Consider the following 14,197-nt stretch of genomic DNA (forward strand, 5'->3'; position numbering starts at 1 on the left):
CTCGTGCAAAAGTTTTGGTTCACCCCCTATAAACATACAAAAGTGCTTTGTCCATATCTCCGTGATTACACGTCCAACTGAAACTCGGCGCATTGGAAAGGCAGAGTTATTCTTACTTTGTAGGTATTTTTACAAAAACAATGTTTGAATTGTGTATACTAGATTTTTACTTGAAGTGTGACATTTTTCAAAAAACACAGTGAAAATCATAGCTAATTTTCTCAACATTGGAAGGACCAAAATTTTAAACCACTGTGTCATTAGAATCGTAATCTTTTATTCTTTAAAAAGCTTTCACGAAATTTTGATGAAACAATCTAAAAACTATTCAAAATCAATGTCATTCAAGTCATCGTGCAAAAGTTTGGGATCACCTGAACCGTACGCATGTACATGATTGTTTTGAGATTACACAGAATTTTCGTGTTTTAAGTAAGTTAATACTAAATAAGTAAGTTTTACACGGATAATAAAACAAAGATTTAAGAAAATTGAAAAAAAAAGTTGTGCTTGTCTTATTTTTACGAAAATGTATGCTCGAAGTCAAAAAATTGAACCTCACAAGCCACCGAACCCATCAGTGCACTCTGCAGCTGAGATCAACCTTTATTTGGACCGGTTCTTTACCCGACCAATACTTTTCCACGTATTGGTGCAAAAGCACGTAACATCATCCACAACATGAAATTTACTTTCCCTTTCGATATTGGCCAAAACTGTCTGCTGCTTCTGCAACAAAACAAAAATCTCAGCTGACTCCGTACATAACATGTGCGTAGTCCAAGTAGATATCTCTATACACATATATAACTCCTACACAGCACCGTGTCCATCGTCTCTATACACGCGTTCAACTTGACATTGAGTCACGGCGATGTCTGTGGCATTATGGGAAGACGGTGTGCCTGCCATCACTTAGCAAAGTAACCGAAAATTTATTTCTCGTCTCGCTATAATGTTTCGGTCAGTCCGAACCCGAATTATACAGGGTTTTCATAGTGAGTCGTGAATCTACGCCAGTCAGTCAGTCAGTCACACGTCCTATATAGTGTTTGGATGTATATTCGATTGGAGAAACGGAAACATTCGACTGTGCTGCAATCATAGTTATATTTCGATCCTATATCATATCTTGAACGTCCTTCGATTTCCAGGTTGGCTATTTTAAGCGCAGACATTACAATTTGTATATTGTTTCCTTCTATCGGGTTAGTAACCTTCTAGTTCTATATAGTTTCCGTACCATCCAAAAGTAGCCGACCGTTGTTGGCATGATTCCAAACGATTGATTCTAGTCAGCTAGCCAATTAGCGCTCAAAAGTCGAACCTCTTTCCGACAGAAAATAATTTTTCAATTTTCTCTTGACTTTTTGCAGATCACCTCGATCGTTGGCAGCCGATTATGCGCCTAGATGAGCTGGTAGCGTGGTACCAGAAAAAGATCGGCACATACGACAAACAGCAATGGGAGAAAACGATCGAGCAGAAGATATTGGCCGGCATCAACCACCTTCCACTGAAGAACACCAAGCTCAAAACCGAACTCATCGATGTGGATTTAGTGCGCGGTTCAACCTTTCCCAAGGCCAAGTCCAAGCTTTCCATCCTAACAGTGATCTACCTTGCCGCTTTGAGACTGCTCCTGCTGCCTATCTATGCCAAATGGTGGGTCCAGCAAACTTCGCCGAGGGTATTCGTTTTGCTGCTTGCCCTGTACATGCTGCAAATGATCAACCTCGGTATCTATAGCTATAATGTGAACAAGACCGGTGCCGATCAGGAGGAGCACATCGTTTCGATGTCCGAATTCCTGATCCCGATAGCACTGAGCCTGTTACTAAGCGTGATCCACTCGCAGATCGTTGCCACCGGGTCCCACAACAACAGTCTCTGCATGAAGATGAAGAAATGCCAGTCCCACTCCACTCTGAAGAAACGCGAACGAATACGAAGGAAACGGCGAGCTCGAACGACCCAACCTGGATCGGGAGAGTCGACCACCACCACCACCAATACCAGTAGACCTTCCGCCGAGAACCCGGAAAAGGTGAAGATCAAGGGTTTGAATGGCGGTGCGTCGAGATCCCCATGCGGGTCGCCGGCAAGGACCGCTAAAAAGCAAGGGGCTTGCAGCACCAGCAGCAGTACCAGTAGCGAAACATTGGACAATCAACTGACGGCAGGCAGGAAACTGGAAGGTGGACGAACGGATGAAATTAAGAATGTGGATATGAAGAAAACTGATTTAGACAAGAGCTCACCGAAGAAAACGACTAACCGTTCGCAACGGTCAAAGACAGATAACATGCGTGCTGATACCTTGGATAACGTGCTCAACATTGTGAATATAGACGAGGATGATGATACGGTTTTCCTTGATTCGAGGTAAGTGAATAATTTACAACGAATGGAAAATGATACTTACAGACTACTAGCGTATTATGGTCTGTATCTGTACGACTCAAAATTCTATTTAGTGGTCGAGAAATATCTTGCACATATTCATTATTTCCATAGATGCGAAACAGATTTCCAGATTTTTGAGGGCTTCACATTAATTTCAGAGATTAGATAATATGCCCAACCTTCAAGGTATCTGGTAAAGAAGAAGTGTTAGATATAACGCTCTGCTCCAACAGAATCAGCCGCTACCTAATTGACGCACTGCATGCATCAAATGATATTTTTTTATCTGACAACCGCTACATCTACTTTGAACTCTTGAGTGACACAGACTTAGGCATTGCTAGTCAATCAATTAGGAACTCTATACTGAATTGAGACCGGAATTCCGTGGATACTCTGGGCCCATTTACAAATTTCATAACGCTATAAAAGGCTGGTGGATGTTCTAAATATGTTTCAGTTCAGACATAATTTGTAGAATATTGATAGAGAACGTTCCTCACCATGGAAACTTTTAAAGGAGCTTGTCTTCTGCGGCTAGGGATTCCAGTCTAACTAGACTCAGGAAACAATAAAAACAAAATTGGAATAGACGCCGTTCAACCGAAACAGACCTTTCAAGCAGGATTGCAACGCTTACAAGAAGTCTCTTCGACCTGCTGAACCCTGAAGGAAAACCCTTGTTCAAATGTTTTCATTTTGAGTGAAATCAACCGGTTCGTTAAACAACATCCTTGTGAAATCTAGGGATTTCTAAGTTAACTAAATTCACTTGCCTGAACTGTATTCTTGACTTTTTTAATATTATTTTGAAAAATAGTTTTTTAAAATCCGAAATCAACTAAACTTTTTTTTTCAGTCCATTTTCAAAGAAAGTTTTGGTCTTCCCTCATAATTTTAAATTTTGTTTTGTCTATATTACCCATATCATCACTAAAAAGTCTGTTCCATACCGTCAAACGGGGTGACTTGCAACACTTTTCAACTTCAATCAGCCAAAACCATGATCTAAACATCATCTAAAAATCTAAATTCCTTTTTGTACTTTTAATGGCCGGCCCGCCTACAGAATGTGATGACAGAAGATTGAATCTTAATATTTTATCATATCAAAAATAATAAAAAAGATGAATTTTTAAGAATGTCCTCGTGCGGGGTGACTTGCAACACTCAATGCTAATTTAGATTTTGCTAACAAAATGCTGATATTTTTTATTAGTCGGACTTATTGACTATTGTTATTCATGTATTTAAAACATTCGAACCAGTACAAGAGCATTTTGATTACTTATTTGTAAGAAAATAATTGGAATATTTATGTATGGGAAAATGAGGTGTTAAATCATCAAGGTCCAATATCTTAACCAAACAATATTTTTAACGAGTGTTTGTAGTTGATTGATGAATTATTACTCGTTTGATTATAGAGTAGACCTAACACAAGACTTTTCCACTTTTATAAAACTCTAAATTGCTTGAAAATTAAGTGTTGCAAGTCACCCCGTATAGGTATATTCTTTTAAAAAGTATTTTTATTAAAAAGTTGTTGCTACAATTTTGTTAAATAAAATGCGTCGTATTATCACTTATTAGTTATAGAAACACCATGTAGAGTTTTAGTTTTGTAAATTAAATCTACCTCATTTTTTCAGGTCATGATTTGGACATTCCATCAAGTATCAGTTTTTAAGACATTTAAAACAAAAATGTCTAATGTGTAAACATATTTCTAATAACTGCTTTAATTGTGGCCATTACTTGAATTGTAAGCCACACGTATTGTAGCACCGATTTATAACGAATATTCTTTTGATATTTGTGTTTTATAGTTCAATTTTGTTGTAAATTGCAATGTGTTGCAAGTCACCCCGCCGTTGCAAGTCACCCCGTTTGACGGTACTTTTTTATGTTTTTGGAATAAATCAATTATAAAACCAATATAAACAAAAATCGTGATCACTGAACTTTCAGATATACTGCCCAAACTCACATAGCAGTCCCATTTGATTTATCAATTTTGAGTTAGCTTTATGAATAGTATTCATTTTTAGTGTACTTTCTAAAATCACACTCCAACTTGTATCTTTGTATAGACAGAGTGTGAAAAAAATGCCGTACCATGTGCGTCCCATATTGAAAGTATCCGCATAACAGTCCCATTACATGATTGAAGAAATTTGAGTTAGGTATGCTGTGAAGATTTCTGAAAGTGTGTATTGTGGTTTTTATTCCCTTGTAGAAGCTACCAAACAAACTAGGAAAGTACAAATCATCTATAATAAAGAAAAACATGATTTCGATTCACCATTCTTTGATATTTTTCAAATATTCCACCCACCACGTGCTGCCATTTCAAAAGTTGATTTGAATTCAGGAAAATCTTCTCCAGTTTCGCTTTCACTATCATAAGAACTATAAGAACTTCGAAGGACATTATTACTTCTTCTTCTTCTTCTTCTTCTTTTTCTTTCTGGCGTTACGTCCCCACTGGGACAGAGCCTGCTTCTCAGCTCAGTGTTCTTACGAGCACTTCCACAGTTGTTAACTAAGAGCTTACTGTGCCGATGACCATTTTAGCATGCGTATATCGTGTGGCAGGTACGAAGATACTCTATGCCCTGGGAAGTCGAGAAAATTTACAAACCCGAAAAGATCCTCGACCGGTGAGATTCGAACCCACGACCCTCAGCTTTATTACTATTGAAAGATAATTGATAACTAAAAACTGCAAAAGGAAAAGTCAGGGTGTCTACTCATTTACAGAAATTAAATTCCCTGAGTTTTCCAGGTTTCAAAAAATAATTACAGGTTAAAGAAAATTTCCAAAACATACAAATAGTTAATTTAAGATGAATAAAAACTTGTTTTTTCAAATGAAAAGTATCTTCGAAAATAAATTTATTTAGGAAAAAAATCAAAAATGTTTATCCAATGGTCGTGGGTTCGAATCCCGCTGGTCGAGGGACTTTTCGTAAAGGAAATTTTCTCGATTCCCAGGGCATTGAGTATCTTCGTACCTGCCACACGATATACACATGCAAAAATCGTCAATCGGTAAAGAAAGCTCTCAGTTAATAACTGTGGAAGTGCTCATAAGAACACTAATCTGAGAAGCAGGCTTTGTCCCAGTTAGGACGTAACGCCAGAAAGAAGAAGATCCAATGATCTGAAAGGGCCTTTCTCATATCCTTTCTCTTAAAATGGGATTCAGATGTATGGACTTCATTGACGTACCCACAATATTTTTCTGGAGAGCGTTTTGCATTTTTTCTCTGGGGAAATTAAGGCTGGTAGTATGATGGTATTAGAAATAATTACTTTAGACACTTCTAGTTAAAAAAAAAACGAGCCCAGGTTAGACATCGTCCTGATGATGGGCAGCATCAAGCCCGAAACCGGTCGTTAAAAAAAGGTAATTTATATGTCCTTTTAACGTTTGTAAGAACCATAAGTGTTGTGTCCTGTCTCGCGTCGCGTCGTGTGATTGTGATATAGTTCTTACGTTGCACAAAACCCAAAATAATGAGCCATACATATATTATGAATAATTAGAGATACCTAACAGGAAGCACGAGATGAGAGTTTGATTGCTACATTGAACAGACATTTTTCTATGTATGATTCTAAGGGCCTTTTTGGAATTTCTCATGACATTACCAGTATAACAGCTTGATTTACTATATATTTCTTTCACGTATTACTCCGCAGATCTCTTCAGGAGTTTGTTTTGAAATTTTTCATGAACTTTCTAAATAATTCTTCCAAAAAAAATTGTTTTATACAGTCGCCTCTCCACATCTCGATATCGAAGGGACCACCGAGATAGGGAGAGATCGAGACAAAGAACAAATTGTTGGTGAATACTAGATTGAAAAACACTCCGTTGTCAAGAAAGTAATACACAAACAGACGTCATTTTGCGCTCCTAATTTGAATCCCAAAACTCTGGTCTAGTAACCTTCGATATTGATCATATCGACATAGGGAGAGAAAGTTGAGAACGAAAAAACAACAGAAATACATCGAGATATGCAGATATCAAGATAAAGAAGATATCGAGATATGGAGAGTGAAAATGTATGCAGACTGAATGGACTTATGAAATCATCGACATAGGGAGAGATATCGAGATGTAGAACATCGAGATGTGGAGAGTCGACTGTACCTTCATTAATTCAATCTGGATTTTTTCTAAGGTAGCCACATCAGGAATCATCAATCCAAAAAATAATTCCATTAATTTCTCTAGGACTTTCTCCAGCATTTCCGTTTAGAATACCTTCAAAAATTCATACAGTAATTCCTCCATTTTGCTTTTTGAACAATTTTCATTGAAATCTTCATATATTTTCTAGTTATTTATCAAAATTTCAAGCAATTTTTTTAGATTGCTTTTAAAAAAAAATCTGCGTTGAATTTTGAAAGTGTATTCTAAGTACGACTTCCTTGTGAGTTCTAAGTACGACTTCCTTGAATTCCTTCGAGGATCTCAAAAAGACCTCCTAAATGTTTGATGAAGTTCATCCTAAAATACAAACAAATATTATCTCCAAATAATGTTCTACAAGACGTTTTGAAGAAACTAATTGAAGTATTTGGACCGAATCCCTGAATCTTGAATAAAGTTTTAAAAAATCTATGGAGATTGGGAAATTTTACAGAAAAAAATATCAAAGCAGCAACAATATGTTGATGATATGCTGGAGACATTCCAAGAGAAACTTCTGGAGGAAATTAATGAGGAATCCTAGAAACAAATTTATCGAGGAGTTCTTTGAAAAGTTTATAATAGACATCATCGAATAACGCCTGAAGAATTTTTTTAAGCAATTCCTGAAAGTAATCGAGGATGAATATTTAAAAAAAAACCTGGAATAAATGAAAAAATCGGCTTAGGAATTATTGTAGGTTTTTGTAGAAAAGTGTCGAAACGAATAAACTTTTGTGAAAGCGTTAGAGCGCTTTAAGATTTTTGGATCAAATCCTGAAGAAATTCTTCTAAGCGTCCATTGAAAAATCGCGTGTAGCATCCCTGAGGAAATTTATGAAAGTATTCAAAAAGAAATCATTGGAGAAATTACTAGAAATGCTGAAGCATTCTGAAGATATGAGAAAAATATAATTAGGAACTTGTGGAATAGTCGTCTAATAGGTTTTGTGGGTTTCTCTGAAGCCTCTAGAATTTTGCACCAGGTGTTTATTTATTTTGTATAATAGGCGAAACAATTTTGTATTTTTTTTAAGTTTTCAACTTATCAACTGCTCATGAACGACACCCAACTGGAACTGTACTTGATTTTACCAATTTGACAACCTTAAGTTCTAAATCCTTGTCTAAACATGTTTTATATTGATTAATTAAAAATCGTTAAAAGGACTGACATGTTCAGCGTTTTGATAGCGGCGCAGCCGACAAAATTTATGGTTGAGGAGATTTTTTTGTCACAAAAAACCACATATTCTACCATCTATTACTGTTTCAAAATAATTTCCCTGAGTGTAGCCGAAATTCCCTGAGAATTCTAGGTTTTTACAGGTTGAATAAAATTCCCTGAGAATTCCAGGTTTTCCAGGTTTTTCCAGGTAGTAGACACCCTGAAAAGTGCATGGCAATCGATTTTAAGCTTGAGCAACAATGTGTCAAGGTGCATGATAACAAAGTAAGCGAATCCTAATCCTAATGGATAACGAATCTCAACTGCAATAGCTTTAATTTGGATAGGAAAAAACAACCACTTTTACTAAATTTAAATTGTTTATAGTTTTTGCACATTACAATGATAGTATATTGAGCAATGTCACCAGCATTTATTACTGCCAGCAGCGGAAAAACCAAAATGTTGGGTTTTATGTTCAGAAGCGTTTTTCTCGGCATCATGATTTTCCTTATGGGACTGTATTGTGAGTATGGGCAGTATAATGTTTATTCAAATGATTCAATGAATAGAGTAAGGTGGGGCAAAAGTTCGACCTTAGTGGTATAATCAAAATTTCCAGGAAAACAATAGCAGTAGGAAAGAAATAAATACCACACAGTGAAATTTCAACATATTGGTTATAATTTTGCTGAAGAAACATGTGTCAAAATATTTACCCATTTTTAGTTATAACAGTTTCAAAATTGATTGTCTAAAACGAACTTTTGCCCCACCGGTGGGGCAAGAGTTCGAATCTAGTGTGGGGCAAAAGTTCGCTGTTCGAAACATAAAATATCGATACTTATATGACAGACATACTTTATACCAGCCATAAACTTATGTTTACAGAAAAATACACACTAAATTTTCATCAAAATATTTCCCAAAATAGGGTTAATTTTAATATTCCCAAAAAATAGCAGTTTTTCGCAAAACTAAGATAAAATGTGATTTTTTTATGACTTTTTTCGCACGAACAAGCAAATTTCGCTTATTTTGAAGGTAATATATAGATTTTAGGCAATTTACAAATTTTTCCGTGAGTTTATATATGGGTCGAACTTTTGCCCCGCGGATTCGAACTTTTGCCCCGCTATGGGCCAAAATTTGTTTCCAAGCATTTATGCAAAAATTAATACACCTCAAATCATCCTTATGATAGGCCTAGAAACACCCTAACATAAAAAGTTGGAAAAGATTTTATCTTTATATGGTTTCATGCACTGAAAGTTCAACCAAAAATCACAATTTTAGCGTCAAAAATCAATGAATAGCCATATCTTTTCCATATCTCAATCGATTTTTATCATATAAGTCTCTTACTTGAATAGCATTCGAACCACCATGACATTTATAAGTTTTGTTTTGAATTGAGCTGGAAATCTTAAAAAGAAATTTTTGCCCCACTCGAACTTTTGCCCCACTTTACCCTAATATTGTGAAAACAATTTATCCGACGTCTTTACTACATTCATGGTTGGTTAATGGTTTAGAAAAGTATTGTATTCTACCATATAAGAAAAACAATGAATTTTGAATAGAGACTACAAGCATGTTGAAAAAATCGATTAAATCTAAATTCAATCATGAAATTTCTTCTAAATGAAATCTGAAAAGAAATTTAAAGTTCTATTTTGCATGCAAGTTTGATAAATCATACTTTAAATTTTATGTAAACATCAATAAAACCAGTGTTTTATACAACTTTGCTGGAACATTTCTGAGAACGGCATCAGATTTGTCAAACGCAAATTTTCTAGATACACATACCGTTTTGATTCATATTACGTGCACTTAAGCCCTTAGTGAAGTATAACTCATAATTGGGGTTGATAATAGGCATAAGAACAACAGTTTTCCAAATGTTTATACTGGAAAAATTTAATGATTTTGTATATTTTAAAGGCGTACTTTGCTAAAGATTTTGACTTTTCAGAAAAAAATATAAAATTTCACAAAAATTGTTTTTTTACATGAAAAAAATCAACAATTTTTGTTTTGTTTGTGTTTTGAAGGCCTCGGGACCAAAGGGGCTATTGCTGTTCACATTTTTTCTTGAAAGTTTAGAAAATTTTACGTTTACTGTCAAAATTTCAACGATGTATGTTTTTTAGTTTTTGAGATAGATTTTTTTGAAAATAAAAAATCAGTCTTTTTTCATCGGCACACACTGTAGGTCTCAGCGCATTAGATGTTTATTTTAAAAAAATCATAACTTTCGAACACCTCAACCGATTTCCAATCTTTTTTTATGAATGAAAGCTTAAGATTTCAAGTTTTCAGAAAAAAAAATATAAAACTTTGAAAAGTATTTTTCTGAACTTTCAAGAAAAAATGAGAACAGCAATAGCTTTTTTAATCCCGAGGCCTTCAAAACACGAAAAAACGGAAATTATTGATTTTTTTTTTCATGTTAAAAAAAACAATTTTTGTGAAATTTTAAATTTTTCCTGAGAAGTCATTTATTTCAAAAAAAGTCAAAGTCAAGTCAAAAAACAGCTTTTATTTCGTCTCAAAAGATTGAAAATCGGTTGTACGGTTCAAAAGTTATGATTTTTTTCAAATAAAATTTTTGCAAAATCTCGATTTTTCTGGTCACCCTATTTCGGAAATGGTCACCCTGATCAAAAAATCCAAAAACAAGTGTATTCTTATTTCGGATAAGGAACAAAATATCAAATTTTCACGGAATTCGGTGAACCACTAGATCGGTTTTTCATGGAATGGCTGAGGATGAAGGATAAATTTGGGAGCTCGTTTCATATTTTTATTTCAAATCTGTCAAACAGATATGACTGCACATTTAATCGTTATAACGGTGGGACAAAAATATGATTTATTCAAAAAACTACAGTACTGGACAGAATAAAGTACGCATTGGCCGTTTTTCCATACAAAATGATCAAGTTTGGAGATCTGAATCTTAGCTTTTAGTGCTCCGAATGATCTGAAATTTTCACCACAGCCTAGATATAACATAGATTTTACTCAATTAAAATATCACAGCATTTGAAACACAATCTTTTAAATTATTGAAAATCTCTCAATTTGCAAAAAATTGCAAAATTTAATTTTGAAAATATTTTGAAAACAATCAGTTTTACCGAAAAATGGTGTTCTGCAAACTTGCGTGTCTTATCAAATTGTACATTTTTGCAGAAGAACATATTGCTCTAAATATTTTCATTAAAAAATTATTTTTACTTTAAAATTTTGTCATTTTTATCAAAATTTGAGATTTGCGATAGCTTAAAAGTTCGTTAATGAAAAACTATGAATTGCAAGCCTAGCAAATTTGAGGTTACTTTCAAGCTACGGTGAAAATTTCAGGTCAATCGGACAACTAGAAACCGAGATATAAGACTCCAAACTTGATCATTTTGTATGGAAAAACGGCCAATGCGTACTTTATTCTGTCCAGTACTGTATAAATGAACAGTAGTTCAGTAAAAAGTAAAAATATTGCTGAACCTCAGAAGTTTTCAATCAAAAAGCTGAAAGTTCGGTATTTTTTATGATTTACAATTCGTACCCAATATAAAAAGTTACCGAACATGCAAATCGTGACTAAGTGTGTATGGCCGGACAAAACTTCAAAAATTCATGTTCTCAAAATCGCTCGTAAATATTTTTTTTATAGACTTCTATATCATTCAGTGACGGTTTCTCAAAGTTTGAGAATGATCTGTTTCGTTTTCGATTTTTTGCAGCATCGTAAGTGCGGGAAAGTCTGCAATATTGGACTGCTTAAAATTCATCAACTATGAATAACTATCAAACTTCAAATAGCTGTATCTCAACGAAATCATAACCGATTTAAGGTCAATAGGTTTGATTTGGAAGTGTGGTCTTAAGCCTTTGATTTGAAAATGATTACATATTTTTTAACACATCGAGTTGTTATTTGTAGCAAAAAATTTTTATCGCAATCTTTCTCCAAAATGTTGATAAATTTTCAAATCTTCGCCCGTTTTATATGAAGTGTTTCGGTAAAATGAGTCACTCACTATGAAGCAGCAAATTGTCCATACTTTCTGTGGAGCAACAGTTTTTCTTGCCCCTAGAGGTGAAAATTCCATTTTCATTTTTTATTATAATTTATCTATTTCATCATTCAAACCAGTATAATGTGCCATAACCCGTTTAAAACTTTATTGAATTTACTAAAAGGAACTTAAATATGTTTATCTAGTACAGGTTTCTGCACAAATTTCTGCATTACAACCCATATTTTTGTAATAATAGCCTTTTTATTCGATTGGATGAAAAATAAATAATTTGAACATATTTCACTAGAAAATCGAATTTTCAATTTGACAGTTATTTCCAACGGGATGATATCTGGTATCTGGTATCTCTGGTACTGCGAATGTCGGCATAAACTCTCATTCATGAATTACACTAGTTTACAAATAAAAATGAAAGTCATGAACTTTAATAGCTGAGCTTCATTTTCAATGTAAAATCGTACGCTGAATCCAAAAAAAATGTCAAAAAAATTCACAGTAGAACCGTTTTTGAGATACGCTCAATATTTGATTTTTTTGGTTTTTCAAAAAAGTACATTTGCTAAAATTGATGTATCTCCGGATTTAGAGCACCAAATCTAAACTTATTTTTAGCAAAATAAAGCTAATTAAATGTGCTTTCTACCGTCTGAACATCACTTTGTTGTGCAAATTACGGATTTCTAGATATTTATGGCATAATCAAATTTTTTCGATATTTTTGAGTAAAATTTAACCAAATTTTCAACTTTTAGCTAAGTTTTAAGCACGATGCTGATGTTTTAAAATTCGTTTATCATGTTGAACTCAAGGTATGTAAAAAACCAAAAGAAAAAAGTACCTAATGACTGAAATCGGTTGAAAATTGAAGATGTTATGGCATTTTTTGTAGAACACTTGAATTTTGAAGTTTTGACCTTTTAAAACAACAAGACGAAATCCATATAAATTTCACTAAATCCTTTCACTTTGAATGACTCTTAGTACAGATTCCATGCTTTGTTAACCGTTTTATCAATTATTAATTTTGGATCACGACTAATTAATGAAAAGGGCGTATGCAGAATTTATGTGTTTGCGTATATATTAAAAAAGGCCAGTTTTACTAACATGGAGTCTTGATATATTTCAAGATAATAATGATGATGATAAACTTTTTATGATTCAATATTAAATCTAGCAAACAAACTACAATGAATACGTGTATAAAATAAGGCCATGGGCTCATTTGAGAACGTGAAAGATGTATCCGCCTTGGCTACATACTGTATGCAACTTAAAAGAAAAATTTCCGAAGCCATCCGTGTTCAATTATGGCATACGAAAGTTCAGGCTACTGCGATGTCAAGCTTTCTTCAGTGTTGCTGGCTCAACGGCTGAATGATCATGGCGATTAATGTGATACAAGAAATATAAATTCCTGACTGATTCCTGAAATGTTTGGTCCTTTAACTGTTTTGATGTGGTTATAACTATTTATGATGTGGTTTCAAGTTTAATGATAAGTTTATACTGCTTGTCTGTTTGGCGTTTGAACGTTATAACTTTGTTATGACAAAATGATTTTGGCAGCACTTTCGTCGCAGGGAAAACATTGTTGACAGGTAGTACTGTTTGTTGAACATAGTGAAACAATGTGTGCGGCAAAGCGTGAATTTAAGTGCAAAAATGATCCGCAAAAATTTTGTTTCGTCTGCGGAAACTACATTTTTACGACACCGGTAAATTTTACTAGTTCATTGCAAACTGCATATCGGCTTTATTTCAAAACTGATCCCAAAAACCTCGACAAAACGTGGACTCCAAACGTTGTGTGTAGTTCGTGCAAAACATGCTTGGCTAGATGGATGTCTGGAGAAAGGTAATTATTTAATTTTCTACATTCAAATGACTAACAAGTGCTATTTACTAACTAACTAACTAACAAATCTTGTACCAGCCGCCATTTGTCCTTTGTTGTACCGACAATATGGCGCCAACCATTTTGTCATGCAGCGGATTGTTATTTCTGCTTAACCAAAGTCATGCAACACGGACGTCACAAAGCAGTTGAATATCCACAAGTTCAATCAATGATAAAACCGATTCCACATGAAGATTCATCTCCTTATCCTGTTTGTCCAAAGCGAAAACGAGAGCCTTCAGTGGATGACAGTGACGAACCACCCTTTGATGAAAGCGACGTGGAATACGAAAGAAAGCCGATGCTGTTTACACAAGCGGAACTCAATGACTTGATAAGGGACTTGGACTTATCAAAAGAAAAATCAGAATTGTTGGCATCGCGCTTGATGGAACGAAACTTTCTTTCTGCTGATACAAAAGTTACTTCCTACAGAAAGCGTCATGAAAAATTTGGAAAATATT

At 34.5% G+C, this 14,197-nt stretch overlaps 1 protein-coding gene across 1 annotated transcript in view; it reads left to right on the top strand.

The window, feature by feature from the left end:
- The first annotated feature begins 1,010 nt into the window (after nt 1–1,010).
- Nucleotides 1,011–14,197, top strand: part of LOC5573986 (putative homeodomain transcription factor) — a 31,607-nt gene continuing 18,420 nt past the window's right edge. The window contains exons 1-2 of the mRNA XM_021842280.1: nt 1,011–1,154; nt 1,377–2,385. Coding sequence (XP_021697972.1) covers nt 1,403–2,385 — 983 coding nt within the window. The 5' untranslated portion in view covers nt 1,011–1,154; nt 1,377–1,402. The remainder of the gene's footprint in view (nt 1,155–1,376; nt 2,386–14,197) is intronic.

The sequence above is a fragment of the Aedes aegypti genome, chromosome 2 (genome assembly GCF_002204515.2).
Source record: "Aedes aegypti strain LVP_AGWG chromosome 2, AaegL5.0 Primary Assembly, whole genome shotgun sequence".
Lineage (NCBI taxonomy): Eukaryota > Metazoa > Arthropoda > Insecta > Diptera > Culicidae > Aedes > Aedes aegypti.